Source organism: Pinus tabuliformis, chromosome 3_2 (assembly GCF_031772625.1).
Source record: "Pinus tabuliformis cultivar Carrire ecotype Pingquan chromosome 3_2, CPIR1, whole genome shotgun sequence".
NCBI lineage: Eukaryota > Viridiplantae > Streptophyta > Pinopsida > Pinales > Pinaceae > Pinus > Pinus tabuliformis.
Genome location: NC_142302.1, coordinates 53,846,519 through 53,868,611, shown reverse-complemented (window position 1 = coordinate 53,868,611; position 22,093 = coordinate 53,846,519). Strand labels below are relative to the sequence as shown.

Below are 22,093 nucleotides of genomic sequence, written 5' to 3'. Positions count from 1 at the left end.
AAAACACTGCAGAAAGTAAATGCAAGGAAAAATATTAGCACAAGTACAATCACAATGACAGTTATTTTTGGACAATTGTCCCCAAAAAAACCCAATGTGGGAAATTCGGTGCAGCAGATGAGGGTTTCTTTATTGATCTTCACCAAAATCTCATGTACAAGATACAACTAGCAGAATAGAAGAGGAATTTTTGTGAGAAATTTTACAAACAATTTTCTCATGCTTCACAATGAAATTGTGACTCTGGAGAGGACCTGCTGCCCTCACTGTGTCACCTTCTGCACAGTCCCAACGTCACTGCACTACGTTGTCCCTCCTCTCGTCTGCTTCTCTCTGCTTCCTCCAGTCCCGACTATTGTTGATGCCCTCTCTCTCCAACCTGCAACTCTCACTCTAATTTGATTTTCTCTTGCCGAACTTCAACCAGTGAGAAAATCGATCTGCTCGGGGAACTGAGTATCTGCCTAGTCTGATTTCAAAATGCCCATCTAAGTCCTCCTTATAATCTTCTAGTGGAGTAATCAACAACCCAGATTAGATTCTAATCAATGGCTCAGATCATATTGACTCTATCTTTGTCTTCTTCTAGAAGATTCACACCAAGTTTCAGCAATACGCTTTAATTATTTTAATTTCCTAAGTTTAGACTTAAGCACCCATTAAAAATAATTATTTATTTTAATAAAACTGTCACCGGGTGGAATTCCAAAAACGATTTCTGGGTATTGTGGAATACATGTGTCTTAGCCTCCCTGCAAATTTTGAGGCTTAGATCACATCCGATGCTACTAGAAATCAACAACATCAGGTCCTTCTAGTCCTCGGAAGTTGATTCCTTATCTTACTTGACCATAGTTGCAACCTTAGCGAACCTCTTCTTTCTTCCTTCACATATTGCTTTCCCAGTAACTTCTATAGATAGTTCCTTCATTTTTGTCAACCACCTCATATTCCATATGAGGACATATTATGTTGATTTCATCTTGTCAATACCTGAAACATGCTTTCTTGTATCTTTCCAAGGGAAGACATCCATGCTCATGAGGTAGAGTATTTACCCATGCTATCTGCAGCTATATGATGACATGACTTAATCTATCAAATATATACATACCTCTTTTCTTCTTTTGGTCATCTAGACTTCCTTCGACAACTTCCTTTTCTGGCTTGAAGAAGAACGTACTTCAACCAACTCAGCATGCTGTACTTTGTTGTCATCATACCATCATCCTTCTAAACACAGGATCCCACACAAGGTGAAATGTAGACTATCAGCAAGACGCTTTTTCCAAGAGAGATGAGCCTTCTAATGAAGATTCCAACGGAGGATCTTGATTTATCCTCATCCTGCAAATGCTCCTTCCTCATGATGATGATGTATGATGAGTTCCTTCTATCATGCTAGATGACTTTCTTTTATCAGTAAGTACTACTTATGTTTTTCAAGAGTTACTTTCTTTCTATGATGATAGCTACATTCATGTAGACTTCTATTTCAGCTATCCTTTCAAGCTTCTATAATGATGTCATTAGCTCTTGCTTCAACTGTATGCTTCCAATATGATGCATCCTATCATACTTACCATGACAGCTATTATTTACAAAAATTGAAAGAAAAAAAGCTTAGTGAAGGAGATTATCTCAGTCATAATAGAGATCTCTCACTTCCTCCTTTGATTTCTTCTTTTCAAGTTCTTCCACTTCTTCGGTGATATGGACTTCTCCCCTTCCTTTTTTTTTGTTGTCCTTTTTGAGTTTAGGACAATTTCTCTTGTAGCACCCATATTCATGACAACCATAGCATTGGATCTTTGACATATCTTTCTTGTTCTTTTTCTGAAGACCAAACGTTCCAAACTTTCCTTTCCTCCTAGCCATGGCAACAAATGCTTGAACTTGCTCATTTGTGTCATGTCCCTTTTCAAACACATTTGTAACAGGGTGCTACTACACAGTTTTGTACAATTTTGGCTAAGGAAGAGAACCCATCATTTTTTATTTAGGGACTTAGGAGGCAATTCGACTTAATTTGGTTGCTAGTGTAATGTGGGGGCCACCCCCACGGGAATTTGAATTGGCCCATTCGAATAGCTTGGAGGGAAAGTCGAAAAGGTGGATGGAGGGGCCCACATGAGGCAAGGGAGGCCCAAGGAGTTATAAGGAGGGAGAAACTCTCATTTTGGGATTCATTCTTACACCTTGCAATCAAAATTACTTGACTGTTCGCTCTATTGTTTAGCTAAGTCGACCGGATGTTTAGCCACGAATCTCTCAAGCAGGAGATTCAACCTCTACTTCAGGGGACCATCCGTGCCCACCCTAGAGAGGCAGTTCCATAAGTATTTCAGGAGTTCCGAGAGTGTGTTACAGCACTACCATTTAGGCACAACAGGGAGTGCGTATTTCTGGCTAGCTGGAGAATACACAAGGGGAGTTTGGAGCTATCAGTGATCAAGCATTTGCCGGGAGAGTTAGAGGATTGGGAAAGCAGCAAAGGGCTAGCCTTTCTTGCGAGTTTGGAGCCAGCATCCCAGCAGTCCGATTTACAGTTACCTAGGTCTGTGCAAAGAGCCATCACTAGGCTCACATAGGAGTTGGAGGAAGGAATTGTAGAGCTGGAGCTGGCCAAGAGAAGTAGGAGATCACTTGGAGGGCCATTTGAGGAGGATTGCTGAAAGTTGGGAGAGCAGAGATTGACAGGATCAGTCACAGCAATAGAATTCGAAATTGAAGGAGGGCCAAGCTGTGAAGGGTCAATTTTTGAAGGTTAGAACCAGGGGAAACCCTTTCTGGGTTTTTCTGGGTTTTGGGCAAGGATCACACTCCTAATTTTATAGAATTTTCTAGGCAAATCTAAGGGGTCAAAGAGGGGTCCCAACTCAGCCAGCGATTAGAGGAGCTATGGGGAATTTGGGCCAAAATTCCGAGGTCAACATTTGGCCAATTCCTTCGTGGGTTTTTCTGGGTTTAGGCCAAGGAGCACGGAGCTGAAATCTCGTAATTTTCTGAGCACATGAAGAAGTGATTCCAACCCTTCGAAGTCAACAGACAAAGCAGTTTTCTGAGGCAACGCAAATTAGTTTGGTGCAACAGTTGTAGTAGCCTTCAGTTCAGCATTTTCTCACTTGGGTTTTGTCATGCTTGTCCATTGAGACAAGCCCAGATGCACCATTCTATTTTACTATTCTATTTGCTCCTAAAGAAGTAATAAAATGGCTCAACAGTTGTATATTTCCAGTGTTTCCATGGGTGCTTTATGTATATATATATTTTTTTCTTGATTGCTGGATTGTTTTCATGTTTTGTATATCACTTACATTCCTGTTTAGGAATATTTGTAACAGGAGGACTGTCATGTCCCTTCTCAAACACATTTGTAACAGGGTGCTGCTACACAATTTTGCACAATTTTGGCTAAGGAAGAGAACCCATCATTTTCAATTTAGGGACTTAGGAGGCAATTCGACTTAATTTGGTTGCTAGTGGAATGTGGGGCCACCCACATGGGAATTCGAATTGGCCCATTCGAATAGCTTTGAGGGAAAGTCGAATAGGTGGATGGAGGGGCCCACATGAGGCAACGGAGGCCCAAGGAGTTATAAGGAGGGAGAAACTCTCATTTTGGGATTCATTCATACATCTTGCAAACAAAATCACTTGACTGTTCACTCTGTTGTTTAGCTGAGTCAACTAGCTGTTTAGCCACAAATCTCTCACACAGGAGATTCAACTTCTATTTCGGGGGACCATCCGTGCCCGCCCTAGAGAGGCATTTCTACAAGGATTTCAGGATTTCCAGGACAATGACAGCACAACCAACCAACGCAGAGCAGGGAGTGCATATTTATGGGCAGCCAGAAAATACGCAAAGGGAGATAGAGGCCAGCAGAGATCAAATTGTTTGTCGGAGAGTTAGAGAGTTGAGATAGAAGCAATAGACCAACATTCTTGCTAAGTTTTACAGCAAGCAGAGTCAACATTCCAGCAGTTCGAATTGTTGGGCTAGGGGGCAACGTAGAGGCCACTCAGCAGTTTTTCATGGAGCTCAGGAGCAGGGGTCTTTGGCCAAGAGCTCACTCGAGAAGTCAGGGATTGGATAGCAAGGATCAGCCCAACACTTTGGGGGCATTTTCGGGAGGATTTACAGGCAATTTCCAGCAAGCCGAGTTTGGTAGTTGCAGCTGAGGTTGGGCTCCAAGGGGGTCGAATTTCAGAAGTCTAAACCAGCCAAAATCCTTTCTGGGTTTTTTACAAGGATCCCAAATATAAAGTTTCATAATTTTTTGAACACCAAAGGTGGGGTTTTAAGTCGTATCTTTGCAGCAAACAGTGTAGAATTGTTGGGGATTGAGTAGTGCCTTTGGGGGACGATTTTGGGAAAGTCCAAATAGGGCCAAACCATTTCTGTGTTTTTGTGGGTTTTGGCCAAGGAGTTTGTGGCTGAAGTTTCATCGTTTTCTGAGCACCGAAGGAGGAGTTTCTTGCAGTAACTTTCTAGGGAGCAGTGAAGTTTTTGGGCAGCGCAGAGCATTAGAGGAGCAGTGATTTCCAGCATTTGAGATCATTGTATTATCACCTAGATTCTGTCATGCTTGCCATTGAGGCAAGACCAGGTGCATTCCTCCATACTATTGTACTTGCTCCATTGATTAATAAAATGGCTCAGTTGGTTCTTAATTCCAAAGTTTTTATGAGCATTTGCTGATTGTTTAAAATCTTTGTGTTGTAAATCATTTTGCTTTGCATATCATTATTTATTTAAGTTTGGAACATTACAGTTTGATCCTACATCACTTTTTGTCCTCAACCTGGTTTCTTCAATCTTACACAATGACCAAAGTTCACTGAATGGGGTAGCTTCCTTCTTTCCATAGATGTTTGATGTAAAGTTGCCCCATTCTTTTGGTAGTGCATTGAGCACTATGGTGGTCATTTCTTTATCGGACATTATTTCTCCCAATTCTTGTAGTTGGTCTCTTATTTTTGATACCCTCATAAAGTATGAGGCTATTCCATCTTCCTTTGAGATATTCATTTTGTATAGCTCGTTTCTCAAAGATATCACTTCTCCAGCAGTACTTACGGAGAATAATTCTACTAGCTTCTCATATATTTCTTTTGATGTCTAACTTCGCTATATACGGAATGAGGAGATCTTTGATGGATTCTATGAGAATCCTTTGAGCCCTTATTTCCCCTTTCATATACTTTGCTAGAGCTTGAGCTTCTTCCTTTGGAGGTTTAGTGATTGATCCCTTAACATGTTCAATGACTTCATTTTCTATGAGGATCAAATTTGTCCTCTTCTTCCATGCAAGTAAGTTTGATGACCCAACCAATTTGTTGCTTTCCTTGCAAAATGAAGTCATTTTAACAGATTCAGAGATATATATAAGGATACTTACTTGTGAAGATACTCCTTGATGATAATATCTTCAACTTGGTGCCTGCTTGATTTTGATGGTGATGTTGATAATAGAAGATGTCTTCCTTCAAAAGTGATCATTGGCTCAAACAGAGGGAGATCACCTTGATTCCTTGATGATGATGACAACACCTCTTCTTGCTTCCTCGGATGATAGTGTAGAATGTGGTGGTCTTCCCAAGGTACTTCAAATGTAGGGTCTTTCTTTGGATGACGAGTCCTTGAGGTTTTCTTTCCTTTGTGATGAAGATTGTAAACTTTCCAAGAATGCTTCCATTAAATAACCCTTCTTTCAATGAGTTAGCGTTTTGCGATCTTCTTTGATGCTCTTGATGTTTCCCAGATGATCTTTTAGTGCTTTGGCCCTCCAGTTTCCTTCTTTAAGTTATCTTTCCTTGTCGTGTCACCTTAGCTCTGATATCATGTTGAGAAATCTAGGGGGCAACAAATTACGTGATTTCTCTGGCTTTAATAACTGCTTGCGATATATTTTTACTCAACTTGATTAGCTTCGTCTTTTACTTCTTATTATTAGTATTCTCTTCATCAAACAATTACCAAACCATAAAGAACAATAAGACACGTGGACACAAGATATAAGCGATCAACAACGGCCAAAACCTCTCCAATTTAGAGGAAAACCCACAAGAATTCTTCTCTTCTTATAGAACTTCAGTTGACGAATTTCAAGACCTATGACCCTTGACCAAGACCCTCCAAGACCAAGTCAAATCTTTCCTGCTTTCTAGCAACCTTGACCTCAACAACTTCTGCAATTTCGATCCCTAGTAAATTCTTCTGCAACTTCGACCTCCTAGCAGATTCTTCTGCAACTTCGATCTGTCCAACAGATTCTTTTGCAATTTCGACTTGCGTAGTAGAATCTTCTGCAGAAACCCTAGCCTTTGCACGTGTGGAAACCAATGATGGATTTTTCCTCCTTTCCTCTTCGCTTGAGCTGATTCTCTCTCCTAGAGAACTCGACTTGCAAAGTGTCCTTGATGATGTGAAAATTTCTAAACTAAAATTCTACGATTGCAGCAACTGATTTATTTCACCTACTTATTATTCACAATAAGTTATTTACGAAATCCCTTCAGTAAATATTAAAATAAATTCTTCTGCAATTATCACACAATTACCCAGAGAAAAATACATGCACAAGAAACAATCACAACAACACAGTTATTTTTGGACAATTGTCCTCGGAAAAACCCAATGTGGGAAAACAAGTGCAGCAGATGAGGGCTTTATTAATCTTCAGCCACAATTGCTTTTACAAGGAATGACTTTACAGAGAAACTGAAAGAAAACACCTGAGACTTTCTCTTTGAGACCTTCTGAAACTTTGGAGACCGTGCTCCCACTTCTGCATCACTATAGAAACATCACACTTATATCTGCATCAGTACCTATGTTGATGCTTGGCTCGCTGCCTCACATCCCCTGCACTGCTGCTCCCTGTACTGTTGCCCATGACACTACCACTGTTGCGTCCTGTACTGTTGCCCATGGCACTGCCACTGCCGCACCTGTACTGCAGCTCCCTCTCAACATGCTCCATCATGCTGCCCATAGCATTGCCACTGCTAACTGTTGCACTGCAACACCTGACACTTATCCATTTCTGCTACTGAAATGGATTCTTTACCATCCCCGTCTTCTCCCTGAAATAAACAAACTTTGTTCTTCCTAGAGCCTTGGTGAGGATGTCTGCCACCTGTTCTCCCATAGGAGTGTATCTCAACTATACTGCCCCTCGTTGGACACAATCTCTGACAAAGTGACACCTGATATCAATGTGCTTCGACCAATCATGAAATACTGGATACTCAGAGACCTTGATGCAACTTTGATTATCACACATGATCCTGGTCGCTTCCATCCTTCTCCTAAATAGATTCACAAGCAATTTCCTAAGCCATATGGCTTCGCACAAAGTTGTCCTAGCTGCCATATATTCTGCTTCTGCTAAGCTCAAAGCCACGGATTTCTATTTCCTACTGCACCAGGAGGTCATTCCTGATCCAATGTTGAAACAGTACCCAGTTGTACTTTTCCGATCTACTGAACTTCCAACCCAAGCTGCTTCAGTGAACCCACTCAGCCTGATGTCATTGTCTCTGGTGTACAATAGTCCCTGCTCGATTGTTCCTTGTATATACCTGAGAACATGTTTGGCTGCTGCCCAATGCGCCCTCTTAGGTTCCACCATGAACTGACTGAGGGTGTTGACAGCATAACAAATGTTTGGCCTGGTATTGACCAGATACATCAGGGACCCTATAAGTTGTCTGTACAAGGTGGGATCAATGTCTTTATCTTTTGATGCATCAATCTTCTTCCAGTTGGTGATCATTGGAGTAGCCATAGGTCTACAGTCCTGCATCCTCAATCTCTTCGAGATTTCTGTAGCATATCTCCCTTGTCCAAGGAAGATCTCACCCTTCTGCCGCCAAACTTCCAACCCCATGAAATAATGCATCTGTCCCACATCCTTCATGTCGAATTCTATGGCTAGGTTCTTCTTGCAGTCTTTGATGAGCCTGGATGATCCTGTCAACAAGAGATCATCCACATATAACACTAGGATTAGAGGTTCATTCTCTACAACCAGATAGTAGAGAATAGGGTCTGCGTCACTCTTGACGAACCCCATCTTCTGCAAGTAGCCATCAATTCGACCGTAACATGCCCTAGGTGCCTGTTTAAGCCCATACAAGGCTTTCTTTAATCAGGATACATGAGATTTCTTCTCAAGTGTCTCAAAACCTTCTGGCTGTTCAATGTATACTTCATCTTCTATTACCCTATTCAAGAATGTCTTCTTGACATCCATCTGTTGAATCTCCCACCCCATCTGTGCTGCAAGAGATATCACGGTTCTAATAGAAATATACCTGGCTACTGGGGCGAGGGTTTCTTTATAGTCTATCCCTTCCTTCTGAGCATACCCCTTAGCCACAAACCTGGCTTTGTATTTCTCCACACTGCCGTCTGCAACATATTTGACCTTGCAGATCCATCTCGAACCTACCACTGATCTGTCCTAAGGCCTAGGTACCACTTCCTAGACATCATTGACCACTATAGAGTTGTATTCCTCCACCATAACATCCACCCATACCTAATACTTAATGACCTCCTGAAAGCTATAAGGTTCCCCAACCTGAGCTACCAAGCCTTGGTATCTGTCTAGCTGTCTTCACTCCCTTTTACTATTCCTGGGTGCACCAATGAAGTCTTCTGCATCTAGTAGAATCTGTTGAAGTTCCCGGCTCGTTCTTCCACTGGTAATAGGCACATTTATCAGCTCTTCCTCTTCCTTAGATTCCTTCTGTTCTGAAGCTTTGTCTTCAGGAGAATTTCTAGTACTAGTTTTCGCTGGTTGAAGTGGTTTGGCCAATGGCTCGTCTTTCAACTGCTCCTCAGAAGGCATTTCTCGGGATTTCCTGAAATATCTATCCTCCATGAACTTTACATCCTGCCGAACTACTACCTTCCTACTCCCTGGAAGATAGACTCTATATTCCTTATCATTCTCGCTATATCCCACAAGATATCCTTTCTCAGCAGTTTGATCTAATTTCTCTCTTCTCTTCGGGTATACGGCAATATGCTAAACTCCCAAATATCCTGAAATGACTGACTTCAAGTGTCGTCCCAGTGAAGATCTTCTCCGGAGTGGGTTTGCCCAATGCCCTGTGAAGAGTCCTGTTCTCGACATAAACTGTTGTGTTGCATGCTTCTGCCCACAAGAATTTAGGCATATCCTGATCATACAACATTGCCCTAGTTGCTTCCACAATAGTCTTGTTTTTCCTTTTTGCTACTCCATTCTACTCTAGATTGTAGGGAGTTGTCCACTCTCTTCTGATGCCTTCCTTAGCACAAAAATTGGTGAATTCCTTGTCAACATACTCTCCACCACTGTTTGAGAGCAACACTTTTATCTTCTTTCCCCTCAGATTCTCCACTAGAGCCTTGAACTCTTTGAATCGATTGAAAACCTCATCCTTGGTTTTCAGAAAGTAGATCCAAGTCTTCCTGGAATGGTCATCGATGAAGGTGACGAAGTATTCGGCACCACTAAGATCTTTTGTGGACATCGGTCCGCAAATGTCTGAGTGTATCAATCCTAGCACACTCTTAGCCCTATTGTTACTTCTGGCAAACGTTGCTTTGGCACTTGCCCAGAGTGGACCCTCTGCATACATCATCTCTTCGGTACTTAGTTTCGGAACTCCTGATACTGTTTTTCTGAGAAGTCCCAAAGCCCCATGGTGTAAGTGTCCCATCCTCATGTGCCATAGTTCATTCAAATCTTTGTCTCCATTACTCCCTATCAGTGCCATTGGTGATTCTAGTTGCAACCTGTACAACCTGTTACTTCTGATTCCAATCTGGGCCTTCTTTTTCCAACTCGGGTGTATGACATATACTTTCTCCTTAATGAAGAAAACATCATAGCCCTTGTTCTGAAGTTGGGATACAAAAAGTAAGTTCATCCCCAATCCTGGCACATGTAGCACATTGGTCGCTCGAAGCCATTCTCCTGCTTTGGTTTGAAAAACTATAGTACCTCTTCCTGCTAGAGTACACTTTTCCTTATTTCCCATGGTGATCTGAAAATTCATTCTTTCTTCCTGATAATCTGAAAAGCATTCTCGGATTCCTATCATATGCCAGGAAGCTCCATTGTCTATATACCAAACCTCCGAGGAGGCAGAGCTTGCTAAGCAAGCTACTTCTTCTTCCAATCTGGAAGCTAACATAGAATAATCGTAATTTATGTCCCTTGTGCATTCTTCTGGAAATCTGCACAAATCCCTTTAATTGGATGCCTCTGCATCATGCTCTTGACCCATAACCGATTTTCCTCTCCGGTTGCCGAATCTCTTCTCTGATACCATGTGAAAATTTCTAAATTGAAATTCTACTACTGCAGCAACTAATTTATTTCACCTACTTATTATTCACAATAAATTATTTACAAAATCCCTTTAGTAAATATTAAAATAAATTCTACTGCAGTTATCACACAATTACTCGGAGAAAAATACATGCACAAGAACCAATCACATCAACACAGTTATTTTTGGACAATTGTCCCCGGAAAAACCCAATGTGGGAAAACCAATGCAGCAGATGAGGGCTTTATTAATCTTCAATAGCAATTGCTTTTACAAGGAATGGTTTTACAAAGAAACTGAAAGAAAACCCCTGAGACTTTCCCTTTGAGACCTTCTGACACTTTGGAGACCCTGCTCCCACTTCTGCGTCACCCCTGCATCACTCTGTGTGGCCCAACATGGCTATGAGTGGCTCTACGTCAACCTGCGTAGGCTTAGCGTCTCTCTTCTGGACTGCATTGTCTTCCACTGTCCCTGCGTCACCTCTTCCTTTGTCACTGCCTGCTATTGATGCCCTCCTCTTTGCCCACCCTGCAACTCTCCCTCTAAAATCAATCTCCTCTACTTGAGAATCGATTTTCCTTGATATGTTGAGTATCTGTCGGTATGTCTCCAATTGATCCTCAAGTCTTCTCTTATACTTTTCATGTTGACGAATCAATGGCCGAGATTAAGTCCCTAATCACCAGCGAAGATTAAAACAGAGTTGATCCTTGTCTCTTAGAAGCTTCTCACCCTTATCTTTATTAATACCCACTAATATTTTTATTTTCCTAAGTTTAGACTTAGGAACCCATTAAAAATATTAATTATTTTAATAACTCCTCATCTGGGTGGAATTTCTCAAAACGATTTCTGGGTGTTGGAGATCTCATGTGCCTTAGCCTCTCCTCCAAATTTCAAGGCTAGACCACATCCGATGCTACCAAAAATCAACAGAAGATACCCTAACTTGACTTCTGCAACTCGTCACTTGGAGATAATGCCACCTACCCCATAGGGATAGGAATTGTCACTCTTCACTTGAATCAAGGTCAAACCATACATCTACAAGAAGTGTTGTATGTGCCCGATTTGAAGAAGAACTTGGTGTCTATTTTTGCGATGGAAGATAAAGGCTTCAAGGTAGCATTCATTGATGGAAAGGTACGTATTTGGCATAGAAACCCTAAAGATGCATTTACTCTTGAATTTAGGGTTGATGGTCTCTATCAAGTTGGTGGAAGTCCTTTGGGAGCTTTGGCGAGTGATACTTCTTTTCAATGTGAATTATGGCACGGGAGATTTGCCCACTTACATTACAATGTGTTAACTGGGATAAGGAAGATGGTCATAGGTATGCCCGAGTTTAACATGAACCATGAAGGAGTTTGTCAGGGTTGTGCCGTTGGGAAACATACAAAGGGACCATTCCCTTCTAGTTAAAGCAGGACCACTGATATTCTTCAATTGGTCCATGTTGACCTGTCTGGTATCTTGCTCGTAACTTCATTAGGAGGTTACTTATAGTATGCAATATTTGTGGATGACTTCTCACGCAAAACAAGAGGAAGGATGAAGTGTTCAAGTGGTTTTGTTCTTTCAAATCATTGGCGGAAAATCAAACAGGGAAGAAGATCAAGACGTTGAGCACGAACAATGGAACCGAATATGAATCCAATGAATTCAATGACTTTTGCAGATAGGCTGTGATTAAGAGGGAGACAACTGTTCCGAATATGAATCCAATGAATTCAATGACTTTTGCAGACAGGCTGTGATTAAGAGGGAGACAACTGTTCCATACACTCCTGAGCAAAATGGTGTTGCTGAAAGAAAGAATCGAACAATTATGGAAGCCACCCATGCAATGATTTATGATCAAGGTCTTTCGAATTTCTTGTGGGGAGATGCTGCCAACACTGTCTTATATGTTTATAATAGGAGCTCGTATCAAGCTTTGGATTCCAAGGCACCTAAGGAAGTCTTCACTAGTAAGAAACCTGACGTTTCTCATTTTAGAATCTTTGGATGTCCTGTGTATTTTCATGTGCCTAAAGAAAAAAGGAACAAGTTGGAAACTTCTGGGAAGAAAGGTATATTCGTCGGCTATAATGAAAATTCAAAGGCATATAGAATCTATGTACCTAATCAAAGAGATGTGGAAGTAAGTCGAGATGTTACCTTTGATTAAAACAATGCCCTCGGGAAAGCCAGACATCTCTCCATCTCAAGGAAGGACAATGATGATGCTGCCAAATCACAAGAAGATCCTCTGATGGATGAGCCTACACCCGATGTTGATGGCCCAATGGATCCTATTGATCCACCTCTTGGGGATCCCTCCACCTCAAGGAAAAGACCACTATGCTTCAAAGATACTCTCAAAGATGTTGAAAGACATACTACTCCAAGAGGGACATTTCACGAAGTAAGAAACCTAATAGCTATCAAGGGTACTTGGCTGCCATGAGTACTATTGTTCAAGCTGAAACTTGCACGTTCGAAGAAGCTCTAAAGCACCAAGTATGGAAAGATGCGATGAATGAGGAATACGAATCGATCATGAAGAATGATGTCTGGGACGTGGTGGCTAGACCTAAGGACAAGTCAATTGTCACCTAAAAAATTGCTTTACAAAATTCAACATGGAGTTCATGGAAATGCTGAAAAATATCTCGTGGCTTCTCTCAAAAGGAAGGAGTGGACTATGATGAAATATTTGCACCAGTTGCTCGATATACCACTATCCGATCTATAACTGCTCTCACTACAAGTCAAGGGTGGAGCCTACATCAAATGGACATCAAGACTGCCTTCTTGCATGGCTAACTTAAGGAGGAAGTCTACTTGGAACAACCGCAGGGGTTTGAAGTACAAGATTGAAGGACTCATGTATGCAAGTTGAAGAAAGCCCTCTATGGGTGAAAGAAAGCCCCTAGGGCTTGGTATCAAAGAATTGATAGTTATCTTATGAAGCTGGGATTTACAAGGAGCTATGATGATCCAAACCTATACTTCAAGGTGTAAAAAGACATGCCACTTATTTTGGTCCTTTATGTTGATGATCTATTTCTGACTGGTGTGGACCCTCTCATTTATCAATGCAAGAGGGAGTTGACTTCCAAATTCGAGATGAAGGACCTAGGATTGATGCATTACTTCCTAGGCTTGGAGGTCTAGCAAGCCAAGCGAGATTTTCCTTTCTCAAGGAAAATACATTGTGAAGTTGTTAGAAAGATGTGGGATGGTAAAATGCAAGTCTGTGTCTACTTCGATGGAACTAAACTTCAAGAAGCTATGTCGATGTGCTGTTGGACCCATATTGGCAAACCCTTCTGAGTCTAGACAACTTGTGAGGGCCCTAATGTTCTTGGTAAACTCTTGACCGGACATATGCTTTGTTGGAAATACTTTGCGTCAATATATGGTTGAGCCTCATCACATACATTTGGTTGCTGCAAAGAATCTCTTAAGATATCTTCATGGCACTATCAACTATGGACTGAGATACAATGTCGGGAATTTGATGCTACATGGATATTCTGATGGTCACTAGGCTGGCAGTGTGGTGGATAGAAAGAGCGCGCTAGGATGTTGCTTCTCGTTGGCATCTGCTTCAATTTCTTGGATGAGCAGGAAGCAAAAATTAGTTGCTTTAAGCATTGTTGAGGCCGAATATATTACAGCTAGTATGGCTTGTTGTGACGCTGTTTGGTTGAGGAAGCTCATTAGTGAGCTATTTGAGTATGTGCTGGACACCACCGTTATCTATTGCTACAATCAGAGTGGAATTTGCCTTTCAGAGAATCCTATATTCCATGACTGTTCCAAGCATATTGATATCAGGTACCACTTTATCCGGGATTGTTAGCTTTTGGTAGCATCAGAAGTGCTCTAGCCTTGAAAATTGGTGGAGATGCTAAGGCACATGAGTTCTAAAGAACCCATAAACCGTTTCGTGAAATTCCACCCAGATTGTATTTTATTAAAATAATTAATATTTTTAATGGGGTTCCCAAGTCTAACCTTAGGAAAATTAAAATATTAATGGGCATTAATCAAAATATGGGTGAAAATGTCTAGAAGGCGGATCAAGTCATGTTTTAATTTTAGCCATTGATTAGAGACTTCATCTTGGCCGTTGAAGACTCAACAGGGAAAGTATAAAATGGAGGCTTGGGGTTCATTTGGAAACACACACAGAGATTGAGCAAATCGATATTCTGAGGTGAGAATTTCTCAGGAGGAAAATTGATTGGGGAGATCTTGCAGCCGAGGGGCAGAGAGAATCCGGGAGAAGGACTTTCCGGAAAATACACAACAGAGAGGCAGAGAGAGATTGCAGAGAGGCGGCACAGTAGCCGGGAGAGCTGATGCAGAAAAGCTGCCTATCATGCAGAATCTAGAATTGTCGGAATTGCCGAAACTGTCGGGAACTACCAGAACTGTCGAAACAGCCGAGAGAGCTAACGCAGAGGCAGCACAATAGCCGGGAGAGCTGACACAGAGAAGTTGCTTGTCACGCAGAATCCGGAACTGTTGGAACAACCGAAACTGCTGGGAACTGTCGGAACTGTCGGGAACTGCCGGAATACCCAGGAGAGCTGACGCAATGGGCAGAGAAGGTGATGTAGGGCCATGTTGTGACCATCAACAACCCCCCTTTTTATTAGTGTTAGCAATAACATTAATAAATGGGGACCCTTCCAAAAAATCAAAACTTAGCACTTAAGATTGCCTTTTTGTTTTCAATAAAACATGATATCAAAGCAAAACTCCCAACAATATGAATTCCTACCTTTTCACGCTTCATGCACTTAAAAACATTAAAAGTATTGAGCCTCCTTATGAAAAGTGCCATATATGATATAACCACAAAAGTTGGGAGAACCCTTGTAAGTGGAAAATCTTGAGTACTAAGTAAAACTTTAATAAACCCGCTTTTTAGTGATAGCATCGCATCACACAAGTAACTCTTCGAAAATGCGAGAATGCGAGAATGCGAAATCATAAGCTTTACAAACTCATCGCATATCACAGATTTCAAAAATACCGCAGCGCCACTTAATGTAAAAGTGCCCAAATATTGCGAAATGCGATAAAGCTTCTCACAAATCGCATCTCGCAGCCACCCGATGAAACAAATGGTTGTTAAAGATAATAGGTTTTGCAATATCGCGATCTGCGATATTGCGAAGCAAATCACAAAATCGCTTTATCGCAAACCTAAGGGCTCAGAGTTCAATAACAGTACTTTCCGTCGTTCGATGCAGAGTTATGAGCATTAAATTTTAGCTTAACGGTCCATTGATGGTTATTTATTAAAAATGATTCAGATATGGTTTAAAGGACCATCTCACGTAAGGTGATATCTTTGATATGATTTTAAAAAATTAAAAGCTTTCTCGTCACCTTATTATTGTTCATTATTCACCATCATCCTTATTGTATCTTTGTTCTCTGCTTACAATTTTTAGGAGCAGTACGCAAAATAGCACGCAAAGCGTAATGGGAAAGAAAGGCAAAGCTCCCACATTTGAAAAATCAGAGATGACTCCATTATTTACAGACACCACTTGTACCAAGGAAGCAAGGACATCTACTTGGGAAGGCATGTACCAATTGCGAGACGCAGAAAACCCGAGAGTTATGAAGGTTACAATTACAACAGATAGACGTGGGTCATCCGAAGCATCACTAACAGAGCTTGCATGCTCGTTTCTGCACCGTATTGCAGCGAGGCCAAAGATACTCCCTTACACGGATATGGTAAAATGGATTATAGACCACGCTGATATATCCAACAGGGAATTCAAGACACGGAACCAGGAGGTCATGGGGTCATTTACCCCAAGTAATTTGAGGCGTATGTATCACTTGCCAGAACCCCAGGCCAGTTATAACAAACAGTTTGTGGAAAAATTCGCCAAAGAGAACGAGGATTTGGCAGACTGCACAAAAAGCTGGTCCACGAAGGAGGAACCATTAAAGAAGGATAAAAATGGTATGTACACCACTGGCTCCCTCTCTTCTCCCTATTGTTTTGCCGCTGCAATGTTGTGTAGACTATTTGGGAAGCCAGATATCAATAAGTTTTCATCAGAATGGTTGCCTTTATTGGATGCGGCCACCAATGCCACCATAATGGATTGGGCCCAAATTTTATCAGATAATTTAGCTTCTGCTATTTTAAGTTATCAAACTAAAAGAAGTTTTGCTCAGAGGTTTTACCCTCCATTCTTTTTAAGTGCCTATGTCATGGATGCTATTTGTTTTGTCTCCGATTTTCCCAACATGGGGTGGAAATGGACAGTACAGAACCCTCTTCCTATTCAAGTTTATCACAAAGAACTGTGGGAATCCAATTTCATCCCACATTTCTACAAGATTTGTCATGGAGTGATGCTTCCTATTCATAAAATGCTATATAACAAAGACGCCCCAAGATTCTCCCCAGAAGCTGAAATTGACATTCTCCCTGTGGGAAGGTGGTTCGGGGAGGAGTTTTTCACATACATTAGGGTATTTGGGAGCATTGCTTCACCTCACGTACTTCCTTTGTATGTCCCCGACAAACTAATGGCCCGAGAAATAGCTTACTAGACCTATGGTATTGGGGGAATGAGCAAAGAACTCAAGAATTCTAAAAAGGCCATTTGGCCTCAATTCCCTGTAGTCTGCGGGGCTTTTGCATTATTTGATTTAGGGCATGCTTTTAAAGACGTTGATAATATGTTATGTTTACAGCTACCCAAGTTCCCAGGGAGGCAGTACGATCCCTTTGATGTTATAAAATTTTTTACAACAATGGTCAAAATAAAAGTGTTTACTAAAGAAGACGATCTCTTCGACGATGTCTTTCAGCAGAAGAGCACTCTCAGAGAGATTCTACATATGGCACAACTTCAGTTTGACCAAGGAAAACTTCAAGAGTTTAACCATTACAGAGAATAGAGGTTGGCAAATGTCCCATTAGACAAATTGCGCATTGAACCAATAAGGGAGCCCACTCCCAGTATTAGCATAAGTGGAAGTTCAGGAGAAGAGAAGTCTAAATCAAAGTCCGAAAGGGAATCAGCTGAAAAATCCGATAAGTAGTCAAAGAGTGAACACAGCAGAAGTGAAGGGTCAATCAAAGATATAGCTCAGTCCACAGAGAAGCCTGATCAGCAGGTTTTGTCCCCAAAACAGGCCGAGACTCCCGCTCCCCTCGCAAAGCCAACAAAGCCAATTATAGTAGATCTAGAAAAGGAGTGGGAGAATTTTAATGAGCTAATCAACACCGAGGAACAGAGTATAGAGCCACTGATTAACCCAGGGGAGACAGCCACAAAGATGATAATAGAAGAGGTTATTAATACTCAAGACACAGAGCATATTCCTATTGCTCCGTCGTCCGAAATTGTACTGAAAATAGAGGAGATTCCTCCTCTGGATGTATTTTATAGCCTGCAACATAAGGTTGTTGTCAGGAGACAAAGGAAGAAACGAAAAATAGATATTGTACTCTCTCCAGAGGCTGAACCTTTGGACGTCCTTTGGCAAGACCCAACTACCGATCCATCGGAAAACCTAACTAGGCTCTCTCAAATCACTTAGGCATATGCTTCTGCAACAATTGATAAAGCAACTAAGGTTCAAATGCTATTAAAAAAAAAGGAGGATAAGATCCTATTTTTGGAACAACAACTATAGCAGTCCAACGCAATGTTGCACGAAGCGGGAGCGAAGCGGAAGCGCGAAGCGGAAGCGCGGAGCGCGGAAGCGTCATTTTCCAAAAATCTAGGGAGCGAAGCGTCCGCGGAAGCGTCTGCTATATATATATATATTTTTATATTTTTTTGCATTTATACTCAAAACAAACATCCCAAATACCAAATTAATTGTAGAAGACATGAAAACATGCATATTTTTGCATAAATCAAGATAGATATGGCATCCATGATTCCATTGTAGTTACTAGTATGTACAACAATCATCTATATTCTAGCTATTACAAACATACATCAAATTTTTAAGCATATTATAAAACATAAAACATTTAAGCATATTATAAAACATAAAACATAGAGCATATTATGATTTATCTAGCAAGTGAGCAACTGTCAACATTTGTCATGTCCAAAATTCAAATAATAATGTTTACAAAATATGTCACTTGGTCACCGCCAAGCCAAAAAGGTTCAAAATTCAAATTCACAAGTCTACAAGTCTAATGAGTAATCTATAGACTATGACAAAAAGAAGTAGATTGTGAATATATCTACTAATCTCTCCTCCTTCCACCACGAATAGAACGTGATGGCGTGCCTCCACGTGGTGGCAATGAAGAAGATGGTCCCTGTGTAAGTCGTGGCACTGGAACTGATGAAGAAGAACCCCCTGCTGTTGGTGTTGAACCATGGAACCTAGGACCAGATGGGGGTGGGGGTGGTGGCATATCAAGACGGTCATCATCATCCTAGAATCGCTCAAAAAATTCATGCAAAAAAAAAAAAACACTAGTTAACAAAAAAATTAAAAACATGAATTAGAGAAATGCTTTATAAGGGAAAATTGGAAAATTCATACCACAATGGACATACCAGGAGAGCATCCTCTAATTGCTCTAGTTGCAACACTCCATCCTCCAAATTGGACTCCTCTGGATTCTTGTCCCAAGTCACCAAGTCTTTATTAGACTTTGCATCTTCACAGTAATGGGACAACAATCGCAAGTTGTAATGAACATAAACCAAGCTCTCTGCCCGGTCTAAACTCAACCTGTTCCTTTTAACACTGTGGATGAAAGAATAAGAGCTCCAACACCTCTCTGCAGAAGAAGTGTTTACCACCTGTGATAGCACCCGCAATGCCAAACTCTGTAGAAGTGGAGTAGGCCCTCCATGCATGTTCCACCACTCAAGAGCAGAAAAATGCTCTCGATCTTCAATTGAATGCATGCTCCCAAATGGACCAGTGTTGAGCGTATAGTTGCTCACCTGTCTCCGTACCAATGAAGCCTCCTCATTATCAGGGATTAATCTACTCAATGCAGCCATATATTTTTCGTGAACCTCTTTATCTTGGTGTGGTTTTTTCCTGCTTCCCCCCCCAGGTGCTGGTTTTGAAAGCCATGATGGATGATAGTACCTAGGTGTCAAAACATATGCTAATGCATGCAATGGAACATTTAGCATCTCCCATCGCTTTTCCACCTCTTCACGAATATAATTGTACAAGGTGGTATCTCTAGGCTCAACAATGTCTTTAATCTGCCCCAACATGCTATCCATTTGCTCATACACCTCCCCAATTACTGGTCGATCTGAATCTGCAAACTTGATCATGTAATAAATTGGTTTGGTGAATTGCAAAACATATTTAACCTGTGACCAAAAGTAAGTGTCAAGAACAGTGTCCTTGACTACATTAGCTGTAGCACCATCTGTACACTGGTTAATTTCATCCCATGTTTCAGCACACACCAGATTAGTTAAAGCTTGTCTCACCTTCACTAGCCGCCTAAAGGTGAGGTAATAACTAGCAAATCTTGTCTTTGCAATTTTAAGCAATTGCAACTTGGAGTAAGTGCCATAGAAGTAGTTTACCCTTGTATGCCCTGTGATGAATTTAATGAGCTGCTTCCCTTTCCTGTAAACCTCAGCAATCCACCCACATTCTTTGTGTTTCACAATATCATGCATCAAAAGGTTCAATGTGTGAACCAGGCACCCAGACCAAAAGATGTGTGGATGAGTACGCTCAATAATTTTTCCTGCTGCCTTACAATTTGCTGCATTATCTGTGATCACTTGAACCACATTATTCGGACCAACATCTTTGATTGATTTCAATAGGAGATCTGCAATGTTTTGTGCAGTTGCACTGATGGAGGAGGAGTCATGACATGCAATAAATACTGCACCCTTAGAAGAAACACCAAGAACATTTATCAAATGTTGGTTTCTAATATTTGTCCACCCATCTGATACAATGGATACCCCATAATCCACCCACTCATGTGTAAAACGTGTCAAAGCTCTTTGAACCTTAGCTTTTTCTCTTTCTAATAACACTGTTCTAGCTTTCTCATAGTTGGGGGCCTTGTATCCTTTTGGGGCTTCATTGATGGCCTTTACCATGTCATGCCAATAGGGAGAGCGAAGCACATTGAATGGTACACCGCAAGCACAAAGAAAACGGACTACCTTTCCATCCACATCATCCCTCCCAGTAACATTAAGGAAATCCGCTATTGTTTTTCTACCTCCAGAGGTTGCAGAAGTACCATAAGGAGATGGGCAACTACCAAATTTAGAGGTTGCACTTGATTCTGAATGAGTTTTTTGTTTCTTGTTTTTTTGTTGTGCAGCCATCTCTATTTTGATGTATTTTTGTCTTTGTTCACTTGAAATTTTTGGGCAAATGGCTACCCCCACAGAACCCTTTTTTTCATCACTCTCTAGCACCCCACAAAAATGCCTCCTCAGACGGGTATATGAACCCGTATATGGTTTTCCTCCATGACAATCATGAGGGCACATCCATTTGTAAGATCCACCACCCTTTCCCCCTTCAAGTTTGGTCACATAGGTCCACAAGGGATTTGATGTACCTTTCCCATCTTGTGCTTCAGTGTCCTCTTCAAGTTCATCCCCTTCCTCTTCAAACCCTTCCTCCTCATCATACATTGGGTCACTACTATTAGGACTAAGTTCATCCCCTTCCTCTTCCCCTCTATTCCTCACCCTTGCCATCATTAAAACCAAGAGTGGAATGATACATAGAAGCCAAAAGAACACCATCTTGGAATATGGATATAGGTGGTGGACAACCTGTAAATAAAGGAGCAAGTAGAAACAATGGGAAAGAGTAGGAGAGGGAGGAGAAAAATACAATTTTTTTTTCAAAAAAACAAGGGAGTTTGGGGTTTGAACTTACCTCTTTAGCTCTTGTAGATGAAGTCCTCCAAGCTCTTGCTCCAAGCTCCTCCTCCTTCTCCTAGCTCCTCCTTCTTCACTCCTCCAAGCTCTCCTCTCTTCTCCTCTCCTTTCCTCTCTTCTCTTCTCCTCTCCTCTCTTCTCTTCTCCAACTCTCATAAACTCAAAGTGAGAAAATGAGAAGAGAATGGGGGCTTTATTCTTTTCTAAACTCACCCTAAAGTGACCCTAACCCACCCCTAACCCACCCCCTCATGCTTAGTTAAGTTAGATATTAAATGAAATTAAAAAAAAAATTTGAACTGCGCGGGTTGCGTTCGGGTTGCGCCCGGGTGGCGTGCGGGTGGCGTGCGCTTCCGGGCAGGTTGCGTGGCGCCACCCCATGCCCGAACCGCATGCCGAAGCGCGATTCCGGGGTGGCGCAACCTGTTTTGGCAGGAATCGTTAAAAAAAATCGGAACCGCGCAACCTTGAAAACGGAACCGCGATTCCTCTGTGGATTCCGGAACGCAACCGCTCGGGGCGCGGTTCCGGGTTTGGATCCTCCGGGGGGGGGGCGATTCCGGTAACATTGGTCCAACGTCAGCCGTGAAGCAGAGATACAATTGGCAAAGCTCCAACAGGACTTCCAGCAAATGCAATTGAACTATCAAAGCAGTCTCGCCAATAAAGAAGAACAATTACAGACCATGATAGTATTGCATAAGGATGATCCTAAAATTGAAGAATTCATCATAGAAATCCCTTGCCCTCAATGACCAACTCTTGTAACAAGAAGAAACACTCTACCAAAGGATCTCGCAATGGAATTCCCATTGCGAAAAAAGTGATAACATTACAAATCAAGGTGT

General features: G+C 41.5%; 2 protein-coding genes across 2 annotated transcripts in view; both read right to left on the bottom strand.

Annotated features, from left to right (window-relative positions):
* Nucleotides 1-22,093, bottom strand: part of LOC149179769 (protein REVEILLE 8-like) — a 318,742-nt gene that overhangs the window by 68,659 nt on the left and 227,990 nt on the right. The window lies entirely within an intron of this gene.
* On the bottom strand, nt 18,530-19,729 carry LOC149179770 (uncharacterized). The gene is made up of 2 exons (XM_089418053.1): nt 18,906-19,729; nt 18,530-18,781 (listed from the first exon to the last, which is right to left on the bottom strand). Exons 1-2 carry the CDS (start codon nt 19,647-19,649, stop codon nt 18,587-18,589), a joined length of 939 nt encoding a protein of 312 aa, XP_089274179.1. The 5' UTR covers nt 19,650-19,729; the 3' UTR covers nt 18,530-18,586.